Source organism: Nesoenas mayeri (assembly GCF_963082525.1).
Source record: "Nesoenas mayeri genome assembly, chromosome: Z".
Lineage (NCBI taxonomy): Eukaryota > Metazoa > Chordata > Aves > Columbiformes > Columbidae > Nesoenas > Nesoenas mayeri.
Genome location: NC_137542.1, coordinates 35,904,932 through 35,920,865, shown reverse-complemented (window position 1 = coordinate 35,920,865; position 15,934 = coordinate 35,904,932). Strand labels below are relative to the sequence as shown.

Sequence of the window (15,934 nt, the reverse complement as noted above, 5' to 3'; positions counted from 1 at the left end):
CATCCTCTGTGCTAGGGCTGAAAGATCCATATTGGCATATCTGAAAGCAAGAAATGCTAGATGGATGTGTTATTTGCTAGAGATCAATTATGTAAACATCTGGTCCCCTACTGAATTAACTTCTTTATTATCCAATTATTATAGGATTATTCAGGCAGTTCAGCATATTTCTTCTGCCCTGTAGCAAAAAGCAGAACTGCAAAGCGTAAGTTTCTTACTAAACTCTCCGGGAAGACATAAGGTTGTTAATGCCACAGAAACCCTCTCTTCCATAAAGGCTTATGGCCTCCTACAGATCCACCTCTGGGCCTAGCTTGGGACATAACCCATGATGTGCAGGAAACACAATGCCCACACATCACCAAGGATGCACATCTGCCCAAGCCAGGCACCCAACTGCACAGGCTGATCTTCGCTGCAGAAACCTGAGTTGTAGCTAAAAAACTAACTCCTTGTAACTCATGGAAATTCCTTACAGGGGAAGGTGGGTATTTGCTCACCACAAACATATCACTGACATACAAGATTTTCTGAAATTTCAGGTCTTAAGAGACCCTGGGTTTGCCTTTACTCACCTAGAAATTGTAGCCTTGTAGCTCAGCCATACTGATAATAAACCTCAAGCTTTATACATTAATTTGTTATACTAAACCTTAAGCCTTGTCAGGCCTTGAATCTGTCTTTGCTTGATTTCAGCCATCTCTGCAAAATTAGTGAAAACACATCACCAGCACCTGCAGCTTCTCATAGGATTACACACATATTGTCTAGCTTGTCCTAGCTGCAGAAGCAAAATTGTCTAATGGCTAGTGTCTGCTCTTGTCTTGTGGTTTTGAGCTTTTGTGTGTGTGCATGCTCTTGCGTAACTCCTTTGGTGTAAGTTTTCTTTAGCTTGTGCAGTTGTGTAGTTCTCCTTTTGTAAGAATCATAGAATCATTGCAGTTGGAAGAGACCCTCAAGATCATCAAATCCAAAACTAGCCTAACTCTAGCACTAACCCACATCTCTAAGAAACTCATATACGTGCTTTTTAAACACCTCCAGGGATGGTGACTCTGTGAGAAATATGATAATGATTCATGGCAAGAAGATGGTTAAGTGGAAAATTCTGCCAAGCTGCATAAACAACCATTGTTGACCAAATAAGGCATGGGACTGGTTTAATTCAGAAGGATTGTTACAGTTAGTCCTTTGGCAAACTATTGTGAGGGAGGCTGGGAGGGGCTTTTTAAGCACATGTGTAAGAAAAGGGACAGTGGGGAAGAAGGAACTCTTCAACCACCAATGAGGAAGAGAGAAGACCCCTAGTAACAACCAACCATAGAGTCTGAGCACAAGAAGGACTGGCCGAGACAATAAAAGGGCTTCATCAGAAACCTAAGGTGCCCATGTTGGCAGAGCGCAGACTCCCCATGCACCCAGTGCTATTTTGCTTATGCCTCTGTTAATCAATTGGACATAATAAAAGATTTGTTCGCTTAAACCGCGAGTGATATTGGAAATTTATAATAACTGCAGCCTGTTCCAACACTTCACAACCCTTTCTGTGAAGAATTTTCTCCTCATATCCAATCTAAACCTTCCCTGGTGCAACTTGACGCCATTTCCTCTTGTCCTATCACTTGCTACTTGGGAAAAGAGACCAAAACTCTGCACGCTACAGCCTCCTTTCGGGTAGTTGTAGAGAGCAATAAGGTCTCCCCTCAGCCTTCTTTTCTCCAGACTGAACAGCCTCAGTTCCCTCAACTGCTCCTCATCAGACTTGTGTTCCAGACCCTTTACCAGCTTCGTTGCCCTTCTCTGAACTCTCTCTAGCACCTCAATGACTTTTCTATAGTGAGGAGCCCAAAACTGAACACAGTATTCAAGGTGCCTCACCTTGGGCACCTGGGGCCTCACCAGCGCCGAGTACAGTGGAATGATCACTTCCCTAGTCCTGCTGGCCACACTATTCCTGATACAAACCAGGATGCTGTTGACCTTCTTGTCCACCTGGGCACACTGCTGGCTCATGTTCAGCTGGCTGCCGATCAACACCCCGAGATCCTTTTCCTCCGGACAGCTTTCCAGCCACTCTTCCCAAGTCTGTAGCACTGCATGGGGTTGTTGTGACCCAAATGCAGGACCCAGCACTTGGCCTTGTTAAACCTCGTACAATTGGCATCAGCACAACGATCCAGCCGGTCCAGATCCCTCTGTATCGCTTTTCTACCTTCAAGCAGATCAACTCTTAACTTGGTGCCATCTGCAAACTTACTAAGGGTGCACTCAATACCCTCATCCAGATCATTCATAAAGAGATTTAACAGAACTGGCCCCAGTACTGAGCCTTGGGGAACACCACTGGTGACCAAGGGCCAACTGGATTTGGTTCTGTTCACCGTAAGTCTTTGGCCCCAGCCCTCCGGCCAGTTCTTTACCCATTGAAGAGTACACCCATCCAGGCAATGAGCTGCCAGCTTCTCTAGGACAACGTGGGATACAGTGTCAAAGGCTTTACTGAAGTCTAAGTACGCAACACCCACAGCTTCTCCCTCCTCTACTAGGTGGATTGCCTTGTCATAGAAAGAGATGTGGGTGGTCAACCAGGACCTGCCTTTTATAAACCCATGCTGACTGGGCCTGAGCACTTGGTTGTCTTGTATGTGCCATGTGATGTCACTCAGGATGATCTGCTCCATGACCTTCCCCAGCATCAAGGTCAGACTGACAGGCCTGTAATTCCCCAGATCCTCCTTCTCGCCCTTCTTTTAGGTAGATGGCATGTTTGCCAATTTCCAGTGAACTTGGATCTCCTCAGTTAGCCAGGACTACTGATAGATAATGGAAAGTGGCTTAGTGATCACCTCCACTACCTCCCACAGCACCCTTGGATGGATCTCATCTGTCCCACTAGATTTGTCAGTGTCCAAGTGGTGTAGCAGGTCACTAACCATTTTCCCTTGCATCATTTGGGCTTCATTCTTCTCCCCATCCAACTCAGACATTCCAGCTCAGGGGCTGGGTACCTGAAGCACAACTGTTCTGACTATTAAAGACTGAGACAAAGAAGGCATTTAGTACCTCAGCCTTTCCTTCATCCTCTGTCACTATGTTTCCCTCCACATTCATCATGGGATGGAGATTCTCCATAGCCCTTCTTTTGTTGTTGGTATATTTATAGAAATACTTCTTGATGCCTTTTACAGCAGTAGATATGCTCAACTCTAGTTGGGCTTTGGCCCTTCTAATTTTCTTCCTCCATAACTTCATGGCATTCTTGTATTCCTCTTGAGTAGCCTGCCACTCCTTCAAAGGAGTGGAATTCTCTTTTTGTTCCTGAGTTCCAGCTGCAGTTCTCTATTCAGCCAGGCTGGTCTTCTTCCCCACAGGCTTTCCTTTCAGCACACAGGAACAGGCTGCCCCTGCACCTCTAAGATTTCCTTCTTGAAGAGACACCAGCCTTCCTGAACTCCTTTGTCCTTCAGGACTGTCTCCCAGGAGACTCTGCCAACCAGCCTCCGAAACAGATCAAAGTCTGCCCTTCAGAAATCCAAAGTAGCAGTTCTGCTGACTGCCCTCCTTAATTCTCCAAGAAATTATGTCATAGACAAACAGCAAGGCTGAGTCATCATAGTTTAATTAACACTGTGGACCCGCACAAGAGGAGAAAGCATAACCCATAAGCAAGTGTGGAGTTGAAACATAAAGAGATCCTCCTAAACATACCCAAGAACAAAGAAATTGCACACTGTTGACAGAGCATTTCTCCTGGCAAAGGACATGAGATGCCAATTGTGGCAGAATGCAACCCCCCCTCGCCTCTCTCCCCCTCTTCTGCCCCCACTCTCCCCCTCCCTCCTTCAGTATGGAGGAGTGGGCACATCCCCCTCTCTCCTGGCTGCCGTGGGCCTAACAGCTTCTTTGTCTGGCCCCAGAGCACCCATACCAGAGTCGTTAGTGGCAAAGGCCGCTGGGCGCCCACGCCCAGGGTGGGGGATGTTTTTGGGGGGCTTCCGGGAATAGGAGGAATGACTGCAGTCAGGTCAAGCTCTTAAAAAACGGGACTCTCGTCGAAAACTTCCCTTTGGCCCTGGAGTTTTCTCGGAGAACGAGCTTAGCCACTGCCGCCAGGAGCCACGGCCCCCCTCCAGCTCCCCGGAACGGAGTCTCCGCTTGCCTCGCCGCCACGGCCGTGAGTAAAACTTCTCGCAGGATTGCGAGTATATTTATACTTTCTGTGCACGTTTGCACACATACTTTAAATTATTTCCTCGCACAATCGCGAGCGTACACTTTCCGTACTCATTACAAGTACGCGTATCTTTTTTTTAAAATAATTACGGATAGGCTTGGTCAAGTGTGTGCTTCTCCGGGACTCAGGGGCGACTCCGGCATTGTTTTGAGTGAAGCCACGTGCATGCACTCTGTGGACCGCCTGCTGTAGTGGTTGCCGCCCCTAAATAAGTTTCCAGCTGATATTCGAACCTGTATTTAAGTCACTTTTGGAATATTAAAACCCTGTTTCACCAGTTTAATAAAGGCTGCTTTGGACCCTGTTGTCCCTCGGGGTAATATTCCGTGACACCAATGAACTATGCACAGGAAGGGCTAAGACAAGATGTTGATGAAGTAACTAGTTGTGCTGGGTCAGTTGAGATAGGATTAGTTTCTACATTGCCAGGACCCAGAACTTGGAGGAATCAACACCATATTAAGATCATGCTCAGTTAGAGTGGGACAGGCCAGGAGGCCAGTCTCTTTCTTGCTCACTGCTGGAGGAACCAGCTGAGAAGCAAAGCTATGCACACAGAAGCAGCCATATCCAGGCTCTCAGGCTCCAAAGTTCACATGGGGAGTGGCACAGCACTGCCTCCATTTAGATAGCCCCCAGTACTTTTTATAATGCTTGTTTCCCAGCCACGTGCACCTTCCCCAAACTCTCCTATACAGGCTCCAGGAAAGTTTTATTCATTTCCTAGGGAAGGACAGAAGAAAAATGCTTGGGTTTACTTGCAGTGAACTTCAGTGTCTTCTTGGGAGAAAGTGGAGGGTGTGGGTCTGGCAGGAGGACACCGATAGGAGCACCAGGTAGATGTGTGCATTCTCCTGCCCATTGCCCAGTGGGGATCATGAAATATCATACAGCCTTTGTGTAGCTAAGGGATACAAAGGTTCTTCACTGTTCTGCAAACCTGGAGCTTCATTATACATTCCTGGGAAGTGCATGATCTCTTACCATCTCCTTCTTTGTCTGCTTCTGCACAAAGAACAAATACCTGTGCTAGGAAAAGTGCATTTGGGAAATGTATTTGAATTTCAGTCTATCTGTGGAAAAGAATAAGAGGTATTAAATGCCATGGTGGATCACAGCAATAGATCTTCCAGTCTATGCTACTCTTAGAGCAGTTGCTGATCTTCCAGCATCAGGAGTAATCTTCTAACACTATTTTCATCCCACTGAAACTAAAGAACTGTGTTTATCATTTCGCAGTTGAAGCAGACACATTACACTTGACAGCAACATAATTAGAAGTTGAAGCTCATCTAATTTTGTTTTCTATAAACAAGATACTTGTTTGTATTAAAGGTGCAGTTTCCAACCATTCTTCCCGATCTTCAGCCATTCTTAAGGTCTTGTTGGTATCAACCCCTTGTGAAATGCTGTCACTTAGGCTGAATTTTATACCTTCTTGCATGAGGGTAAGTAAATGTAGATCAAACTTTTTTCAAGCTGCTATCATCTTTTGTCAGACAGGCAACTTCCCAAAACAGAACTTAATTCAGCACTTGGGTTTAAGTACTTAACATGCTGACCAGATGAATTTTGTGGCATTCAGGTTGGGACATAGGAATATTGGTGAGAGATCAGTCTTTTCTATTATTATGAGAGGGTGTCTTGAAGATTTTACCCCTGAGACTAGTGCTTGATGGTGCAGACAGGCATCCTTTGCACCATCTAAGAACAGATGATGACTCAGCAACCTCACCAGAGGTGAAGCAGCCTGGGCTGAACAGTCAGTACAGCCTCATTTACTGGGGGCTCCGAGCAAGTATTTGGATAGCACTGTCAGAATTGCATTGCCAGGAAACTTTGGTTCCTTAGTCTGTTCTTCCTCCTCCCATGGCAGACAACTGAGTCTGAGTATCTGCATCCTCAATACTTGCATATTTGTACTGAGGTTGCATCTACACATCACAGCCTGGGCATGTGCAATGCACAGACCTGTGATCTGCCTTCTTATTCCTTAGCCCTTTGCTTTCCTATGCTGTTATCAGTTGTGTCTGCCCCCACATCATTTCAGAGACTCCTGTGGCGCACATCTCTTTCTACCTTCAGCTCTAAGAAGGCAACAGCAAAGCAGGTTCCTTGCTCCCGCTTCAAGTAATGCATCACCTGTTGTTGTTTGGTAACAGTTAAAAGCAGCAGAGGCAAAGTCTGTGGGCTTCTGGTGGGTGCAAGCAGCAGGGCCCCAACTTGAAACAGGAACAGCTGCACAGCACATTCCCCAGCAGAACTTGTGGAGATGAGCTGTGTGCCTCTGCTGCTCTTCCAGCCCTTGACCCATAGACACTGCGAGCCCTGCTTCAGGCAGCATCAGCTCCACGAATTCAGACAGCCAAAAGCAGCTCTTTTTGTGCAGCATTCACATACAAAATATGCAAATGCATGCAAAATGATCAGTGTGGCACGGGTTTGGTTAAAAAAGACTGTGATACAAGTGTGAAATGGTTATGAACATGTCCTTCTGCCAGCAGATGCCAATCAAAACAAAGAAACATAATTATTCCTGAGGAATAATTCCACTTGCAATCCTGTGCATTTTATTCAGTGGAGCCATGCAGCTGCCACTCACCCCAAGGGGTGCATGGCAGAGGGTTGGTGCTCCTCACCCCTCAGTTCCTGCCCCCTCTAGCCCTGCCTGCCATCAAAAGGGCTGGCTCAGGGCAGCCACCTCCCATCCTCCTCTCTTGTCAGGATGAAGAGGATTGTCACCTACTGTGGAGCCCACAAGGCCAAGAAGAGCTGCCTTCATTAAGAAAAGCAGAGCACAGAACAGAGTCCCTTCTGCCTCTCTCCTTTAGCTGAATTCCTCCAAAGACTTTGTAGTTCTCCAGGAAATCCCCAAACACCCTTTTCTACAATTGGGGATAGCAAACAATGCCCAAACACCATTTTTTACATTTGGAGATGGTAAAAGACAGCAGCTCAACTCTATGAGCTATGTGCTCCTCTTGATGCTCCCCACACAGGAGAAGGAATAGGAGTCTTGAAAGTGGCCCATGCCTTGCACATGTGGGGAAGAAGCTGCAGCAAAGGGCCACAGAATCAGATGAGGAATTTCCAGGTCTAATAGGTGTTAGGCTCATGCTGGTAGTGAAACAAAGAAATAAACTTAACAAAGTCAATTATACTGTTAAGCAGGCGTTCTTTATTTTATCAGTGCTGGGCAAGACTGGGGATCATCCACCAGAAGTGCTCCAACAACTGGACGCTCTTGCATTGCTTATATTCACACAGTTATTGCATATTCATTACAATTTTTGGAAATTTTTAGTGTACAATATATCTACACTAAGAAATAATTGCATAATCCTAAATTTAGTAAGAAGTTATTGATTCGTTTCTTACTTACATCTGTTAATTACTAGTCAAATATAAGCTAAGCTCTCTGCTTCTAAACAATATATTACTTAATCTTCTGTCTCCCTCTTGTCATTTAAAACTTGAAAAATATCCCCTCATTTTGCAGGTGGTTAGAAAGCATTTATCACATAAATTGGTTAATGATGGGTATGGCTTTTGTAACTTAATCACAGTATACATTAATTTAGCAGCTTCTCTTCAGTAGGAGCAGCAGAAAAGCTCGGTGAGAAGTAGAAGGAAAATGGAGGGCAGCTTCCATGGTGAAGCAAGATAGCTGTGAAAAAAGGATGTTGGTAATAAAAACCCTGCATCATCTCTGGTTTCATGATGAGTCAGTGAGGGCAAGAGAGGCAAGTTTAGCCCTAATATACAAAAAAGTCTGAGTGAAATGATGCAAAACATGCACTGGTTCAATCTTATTTCAGTCAGTCAAAACACTTGTGGTAGTCCCTGTTCTCATAATAAACCTGGCACCTTATTTGCCTCTAGAGTGAACCACAGCTAGACGGCAGATGGACCAGACATGCAGCAGGAAAAGAGGAGCCATGAGACATCCCAACTGCTCACTGCTGCAGATTGACTGGTTCTGGTTCTTCCTCAGCAAGCTGGATGAGCTGTTCCTTCAGGTTTCATCTTGCACATTAGAAATCTGCTGAATATCACGTATTGTCTGGCAGGGATGCAGTGCACTGACAATCTCATCTCCTCAGAGTGCAACATACAGAGTGCTTCTGCTGTCTTGTTCATCACCAAAACCACACACCAGGAAGCAAGTAGTGAATTTCACCAGCTGAGAATGGCCAAGTGATGCCTTTCTAAATGTGAGCCCCATACACCCACTCGAAGATAACTCCTTAATTCTTGCATCTGCCAGCAGCATTACACACCAGAGAAATTCAATGGCACTGTTTTGTGTGTGCTCAGACCTTTGCTGAGGAGCAGGAGCCACCCCAGGAGAAGAGCCAGTACTGTTTCACAGATTACAGGAGATGTAGAATCCCTTACAGTTTGTCCTGAAAGGGATCCTTTGAGTTGAAGTCTTCATCTACCTACATACTCCATTTTGCCTTCTTCAGTGCCTTTTACTCCATTCTGCCATAGACTGAAAATTTGCCAGAAGTCCTCCTCTCACCCTCACAATGGAACCAATGCTGAGACAGGGCAAACTATTCTCTAGAGCACTCCAGCAGCCAGGTGTCCAGGGTGCAAACTTGGAAGGCTTTGGCTCTGATTGCTACCTACTGCTCTGCACACCACAGTACAAAGTGTTCTTCAGTGTTTCTGCTGCCTTATTAAATGCGTCATTAACCCTTGCCATTTTGTTTGCTCTGCTTGGTACTGAACTTAAGGCCATGCCATTTCTTTATAACACATTCAGCCCACCTGGTGTAATTTCTTATGGATGCCTGCCAGTTTGACACCCCAGAATTTCCATATGCTGTGGATTGTACTCCCAGCTCAGTCTTTCTAAATACAGAGTAGCCAGAGACTTTGTATATGGCAAAAGAAGATTAAACTGGCTGACATAATTCTTCTTTACTGCAGCAGTAAAGGACTGGAAACAGGTATCAACACATTTTTCAGCAGCTTTGCATGTTAAGAGTAAACACATTAACAGCAATAGTAGCAGCAGGTTCTGTATGGTATACAGGGAGAAAGATTATTCAGCAAGCAAATGCTAGAAGACCTAGCCTAAGTTCCTAGAAACCCATGAGACTATTTGAAGTAGTAAGCAGAATATGAAAACACCTATGTCAATGGCCTTTCCCTAACTGAACTTTGTTTTGTTTGCTTCTCAGCTTGCTAACGCTATTTTCTGCCTCATGCTTACCCCACACATCCTCCTTTGGTCATGCCCCTCTATTCCCCCATATCTTCTGTCTTCTCTCCTCCTCCTCGGGGGATGCCCTGTGGTAATCCTACATTTCTACGCCTTTGTTTTTTAAATAAACTTTCGCAATGCCACCAAGTGGCTTGTTCCCAACTATAAAAGATCTAGCTTCTCCCATTCTTATTTGAGAGCATGGAGTCAAAAGGTGCTTCTGGACACCAAGTTAGTACTGTCCCACCAGTGATGACTCCTCCAGCATTGCTTCACAGATCTCCCAGGTCTGCCATCCTTCATCACCATACATCCCACTCTCCCTACAGGCTGGTCATTCCTCCCTCCTGCCTCAGTCTTGTTCACTTGTTCCTGCTTTTGTTTCCTTCTCTTCATTTACTGTCACACACCTATACAACAGCTTCCCTGAGGGACAGGATGGCTTTGCATTGCACCAGGTCCTGTGCACGAACCCCATACAGCCCAACACAGGCAGCAGTCCAAGAAGTTTAGCTGCCAAACCCCAGAGTGCACTGTAGGGACTCCTCTCCAACACAAGCCACATTTCTGAAGAGACATTTGCTTTCCAAGAGGTTCAGTCAACCTCAGTATACTAACTAGAACCATTTTTCTAACACCTGCGTATTGTTCTGAAAGAGGTAGTAGAAATGCTTTGGGTATTCAATTTCTCCCTTTGCTGAAGAAAGACACACGCAAAGCAATTTTGTTTGTTTTAATTGATCACTGGTTAAGTTGTGTTACATTTCAAAGCAAAATATGCTGTTCAAGGACATTGTGCTAAACATTAAATGTACTTTTAAACAAGGCTTAATTTGGCTATATTACCTTTATATACATACAGGTATAATCTTAATTTCACTAGTAGCAAAATTACTCAGTACATTGCGTTTTCTGAAGGATGGTAAAAATAAGACTTGAGTATCAATTCTGTCCTTCCACACACCCCAAACCAGAAAAATCACAGGTATAGAAAGTACAATCACAACTACAGGCAAATAAAAAAAAAAAAAAAAAAGAGCAAGCTAAGTCCTTATCAGAGATGACAACTGCTTTCTAGAAGTCTACATTGCAAATATACAGTACATTCCACTAAAGAGTTTTGTGAGTTCTCACAATGCCTCTTAATCCCCTTTTGGTAGTAAAAAGCTTCTAAGAGAACAGGTATCCTTCATAAAAATGACTGAATTTGTATTTTTGGAGCATGTTACAAGTTTAACACAGTCTAAATGGCTGTCTACAATAAGCTCACCCGAGCAAGCAAGCAAACATTGCAAGATTCATCAAGGTCACAATCTTGATACATTCCTTTTACAGCTTTCACAGGTCAATCATCTGCAAGTTTTGACAGAAAATATCAACTGAATCAAAAAACACAAGCAACTGTACAAGACTAATTTGAACTTTTTTTACAAAGCATTCCTTAAAACGTGATGGTTAGGCATTTAAGGACACAGCTTGGGAACAACAAGGTTTCCACATTTACTCTACCCTTGAAATATTCTGGTGAGCAGCAGAGAATGCAATGGACAACAGCTATGCAAACATAATGCCACTGCTGGGGAAATGGCAGTCTGGCCTTGGGAGGTGGAACAGTTCATATAGCCCAGCAGTCCCAAAGCCAGACAAGATTTCAGTTACACTCAAACTCTGCTTTGGTTTGTGCAAAATAATAATCCTGTGCATGTGGCTTTGAGACACAGCCTGCATTCAGGAACTGTTACTCTGTACTTGACAAGACAATACCAGAGGAATTTCCTCAAAGTAGGAAGGAAATTGAAGTAAACAAGGCATTTTTCATGAGTACTAGTTACCCTTACAGGTTCAATGCCAAGGACTCTGCCACTGTTTCAAGGAAATGTACTTCATCGGCCCTGTTCTAAGTTGTCCATTCTGTATTTGCTGAAGGAAGCTACCACTTATTGGCAAACTACCTGAACTGCACTCAAGTGGCAACACAGAGGAACTTTTCCTCCCAGGCTTGATGTCTGGGAATAACTACCTGCTAACAATACTGAGCATAACCCCATGGTGTAATATGAATGCAAGGGCTTAACTGTTCATTTTCTCTTCCCTGCTGTTAAGTTCAAGGAAATCAGAAAGCACCATGCAACACAAAACAGGTGTGCCCAAACTTAGACACTGATTCCCTCCAACATAGTCAAAACACCACTCTCTTCTCCATTTGGCAGGTTTTAACCACACACACTCTTAACATCAATTCTTCTTCACAGATCTCTATTTTAAAAGTTGCCTGACTCTCTAGATTTAACTGCAATGTAACACAAGCAACTTAGTTCAGAAATAACTAGCAGAAAACTGCCCTAGCATGCTATAAGCCCTGTTTTGTAGCAGCTTCTGCAAAAAAAAAGGATAAACACTTGTTACTGTCTATAGCCAGTCAGTAGCACTTCTAAAAGGGCTGGAAAAGTAGGCTACAAACAGGGTTCTTTCTACTACTCTAGACCTGTTTCTAGCAGAAGTAGGCAGGGATAGGTCAATGAAGAGGGGAATTAGAAAACATTTGACATGTAGGTTAGAGTCTGGATGCTCTTCTCCACCCTTCCCTTAGCTTATCCTGTATTTTCTTTGCTCTTGCAATAACCACATCAAGCTACTCACTTTTAAGAACTTAATCCTGGTAGCCTGCAAAAAGAGCATGCTATTAGTCAGCTAATAGACAAAGGAACTACAAACACAGGCCAAAAGGCACCATGATTTGCTGCAAGAGTCAAGGAGATGCTACACAAAAGAATTTCAAGTGCCATGTGTGAAGTCTTGATAAACACAATATCAACCTACTGGCAACACTTGGTTACCTCAACCTCAAGCTTTGCCATCTAGCTTTCTGGGCAAGACTTCATGTCAACACTTCAGAATTTAACTGTGCAATGAATAAGCATGAATGGAAAACAGACATTCTAAGCCCAGAGATAATTCACAGTATTTAATAAAGTCTCAGCTTAAACTATATTTCTGTAGCCTATTCTAAAAGCTCTTCAGCTTGAGGACATTAAGAATATAGCTACAGTGAAATGTGTAATAGTTTGAATGAAGGCCTATATCTCCTAAAGCAGACAAGCAATTAACAATGAAATACAGAACATGAGAACAATTGAAAAGCCCTCATTCCCAATTTTTTTATTACTGGTTTAAGATGAATTAAAAAAATATTCTTGAATTTTTCTCCCAATTGACCCTCTCCTTTAAAGCAAAAATGAAGACTCAATATATGTTTATTTAAAATTTACCTTAACTTCCCACTTCCCAGATTCCTGTAACTAAAAAAAAATAATATTTAAGCTTTTAGTGTTCCTCACGCTGCTTCACCTTCTAAAGAAAACAAAACTTCAGTTTACTACATTTGTGTTAATCACATTAATTTTTAAAGTTTGCTTACAGTGCCTTACTTTTTGAACATTCTTGTATGCAAAACAGCTAAATGACACAGTAACACCAAAACAAAAACACACACCGCCCCCCCCCCCCCCCCCCCCCCCAAATACCAAATAGTTTCATTGTAAAGATTTGAGATTTTACCAAACTGAGCCTCTCCCACATTCTTAGCACCAAAATTTAACTACATAGAAAGGAGCAGGACAGAGTAATCAGCCAGTTCCCCCACTGAGGACCAGAGCTGATTAAGCCATAAAATAGGTTGAAGGGTCCTATCAACTTGACTGACACTACAGTAAGTATCAAATGGCTCTTGAAATCATGAAGTTTGGCTGTGAATTCTCCCAAGACAGGGGAGTCAGTCTCAAGAGATCTTTAGTTCCAGATAAAACATTTGCACTCATGTTTCCCTGCTCACTTAAAATCACAGCTAAGATTCTAGTCTAGTCCTGTTCCTGATAAAGAAATTTTGCAAACAAGAATACAGAAATAAATACAGAAAAGTAGAGATCATCCAGAAAATATTATCTTACTCTGCTTTGTGTGCTTGTTATCTCCCCCCAATTTTCAATTTTAATTGTTATGCACATATTTCATGAAAAGAGCAATTAAAAATGTGTCCCTCAAAATTAAGTTGCCTGTATGTGCTGAAAAGAAAGTGGGCTTTTAAAGTAGTCCTTCCTTACTAAAAGCAGCTCCAGCAGAAATGCTTTATCTCTCAGCTGTTTATAGGAGTCACAGTCACTATTTATCAGTGTAAGTCTTTTTAAACCTACTACTAGATATCATCTGCCATAGGACATGCAGATCTTCAACAGATCTGTCCTTTAATTTTGATGGATGCAGACCACACATACAGAGAGTTAATGAAGTGTCTGAAGGAAAAAAGATTAGCTCTTACTCTAAATCAGACAGCAAGTTACCTGTTTTTATGAAGAAATGCACTGAGGTTTAAGACTGCTTCAAAGCAGTAACTGAAATACAACTGCAGCTATGAATAATATATAACCTTCCTGATCCATAACTGATCCTGGCATCTTAAACAAAAATCACAGTAGCTGAATATATACACAGAAAACCTTTTCACACAGGTTAACAAGTAACTGTTAGATGTGAGCTTAGAAGTTATAAATTTCAACCTGTGTTCACAAGTCTTTAACCCATCAATTCTCAGGCTCATGTGGCAGTGGATAACCTCATCTAACACACTGTTCAAGTGGCATTAGAATCCCATGTTTTCTGCTCAGATGTTGCTCAGCTGAACAGTTACCTCTGATAATAGTACAGTTTCACTCACGGTTAAGCATGCAAAATGTATAAAACAGCAAGATTATAAAAATATCCCCTTGAATGCTCAACTGTACTGTATCAAGAGACTTCTGCCAAAGCTTTAATACCACAATACTAGTTTTCAACGTTTTCAAACTTGATAGGAAAATTGCATTTTGTTATTGCAAAGAGTATAAGTCATTGGTCATTTGCATTAATTCACCCAAGCACAAGTGAAAAACAGCCTTCTGAATGGAGATGGGAAAACAGGGCAAGTTGTGTGTCTACCCATCTTGCAAAAGCCAGTGCCTGAAAGGTTAGTGAGCAGAAATGCAGTCTACCAATACACACCATGATGTCATGCACATCTCAGAAATACAGAAGTTCAGACATGCAGCAAAATGTGTTAAAGCACTTCAAATGCTCTCCAGATGATAAGGAGTAACATAGTATTTAGTCAGACAAATCAAAGCAGACTAATATGTTTTTTTGCTTACACTTCAAGTTTCAGAATAACATTATTTCTATCAGAGTATCTGAAGTCCAATGGAAAGAATGTTCCACTGAATTTGGAAGTAAGACACCATTTAAAGAACTAGGAAAAAAGCACTGGTCAGAGTACTGCCTTCCAAATTTTCACAATAAATAACAAAACAGCAGGAACATGCAGTCCTTGAAGTCAAGATTTGTTTCTAGATTCATTATATGTAGAAAAAACCCAACTCTGTCTGACTTTCCAACATTTAGGCAAAAAGATCTGAAATAACTCTTAATTTATTGTAAAGAACACAGGTATTGTCAGAAAGCATTATTTACAGAATGATTATCAGATGGATTACATAAAATACAGATGAAAATATACACCTTGAGGATTGAGATAAGCCAAGCAAATTCACTGCTGATAACTAAAGCACTTCAAATAAGGTGACAGACATGAAACATCAAAATTTAATCACAAGACTACTGAAAGTAACAGAAAAAATGGGGAAGGTAGAGGTAAAACAAAGATCAGGAACATTTGAATGATTTATAATTAATACTAGTATGTCAGAAATCATGGAGGTTCACTAAAATTCTATTTTACCATGTACAAAACTGAAAGGAAATCTTTACTTCCAGACTGTGATTTCTTCAAGTACTGAGCAGCTGTTTTCCTAATGCATCTGTGTAATGCTTTGTACTCTACGTCTTCTAAAATACATCACCACATTTAAGTGCATGATTAGAAGCTGTGCTGACATCATGGAAAAAAGCACTTCAGCTTGGAAAATGCTCAGCTCCAGTTTCCTGAAGTAGTTCTGTAAAAGGTAAAGTTTTAGAAAAGCGGCTTTGATCCCTGGTTTTCAAACTCTGACCATGCATCACTCAATTCCATGAAGATCATTTTGGCATACTGTTCATAAGGTTGTCCTGTGGCCTGAAAACAAACAGAACCTATTAGAAGCATAAAAATATTAGGAATTACATGACTTAAAGATCTCACCCCTTTTATATTTGCAATCTTATTCAACAACTTGAGACTGCTGTGTGAATTTTGCAGACACCCAGTTCTCTCCAGCCTTATCCAAAGTTTGCCATGAGCATTTTAAACAACACCAAAGCCTTCATAAATGGCTAAAACTTAGAAACAGTTTTTCAAGCTGTTCTTTACATAAATATTTTATTAAAAATTAGTTAATGATCAAATCTAATCATTTTCGGAATTGCTTTCTGACAGACCTTGCAGTAGTGTACAACAATAAAATTTAAGCAAGGATCTTTTGGACAGGATTTCCTGGAGAAAAATCTGTTGCTAATTGTGA

General features: G+C 42.3%; 1 protein-coding gene across 1 annotated transcript in view; it reads right to left on the bottom strand.

The window, feature by feature from the left end:
- Window positions 1–13,011: 13,011 nt before the first annotated feature.
- The window catches only part of GAK (cyclin G associated kinase), a 75,246-nt gene continuing 72,323 nt past the window's right edge, over window positions 13,012–15,934 (bottom strand). Inside the window, exon 28 of the mRNA XM_080361953.1 lies at window positions 13,012–15,549. Within this exon, the coding sequence (XP_080218079.1) occupies window positions 15,448–15,549 (102 nt within the window). The 3' untranslated portion in view covers window positions 13,012–15,447. The remainder of the gene's footprint in view (window positions 15,550–15,934) is intronic.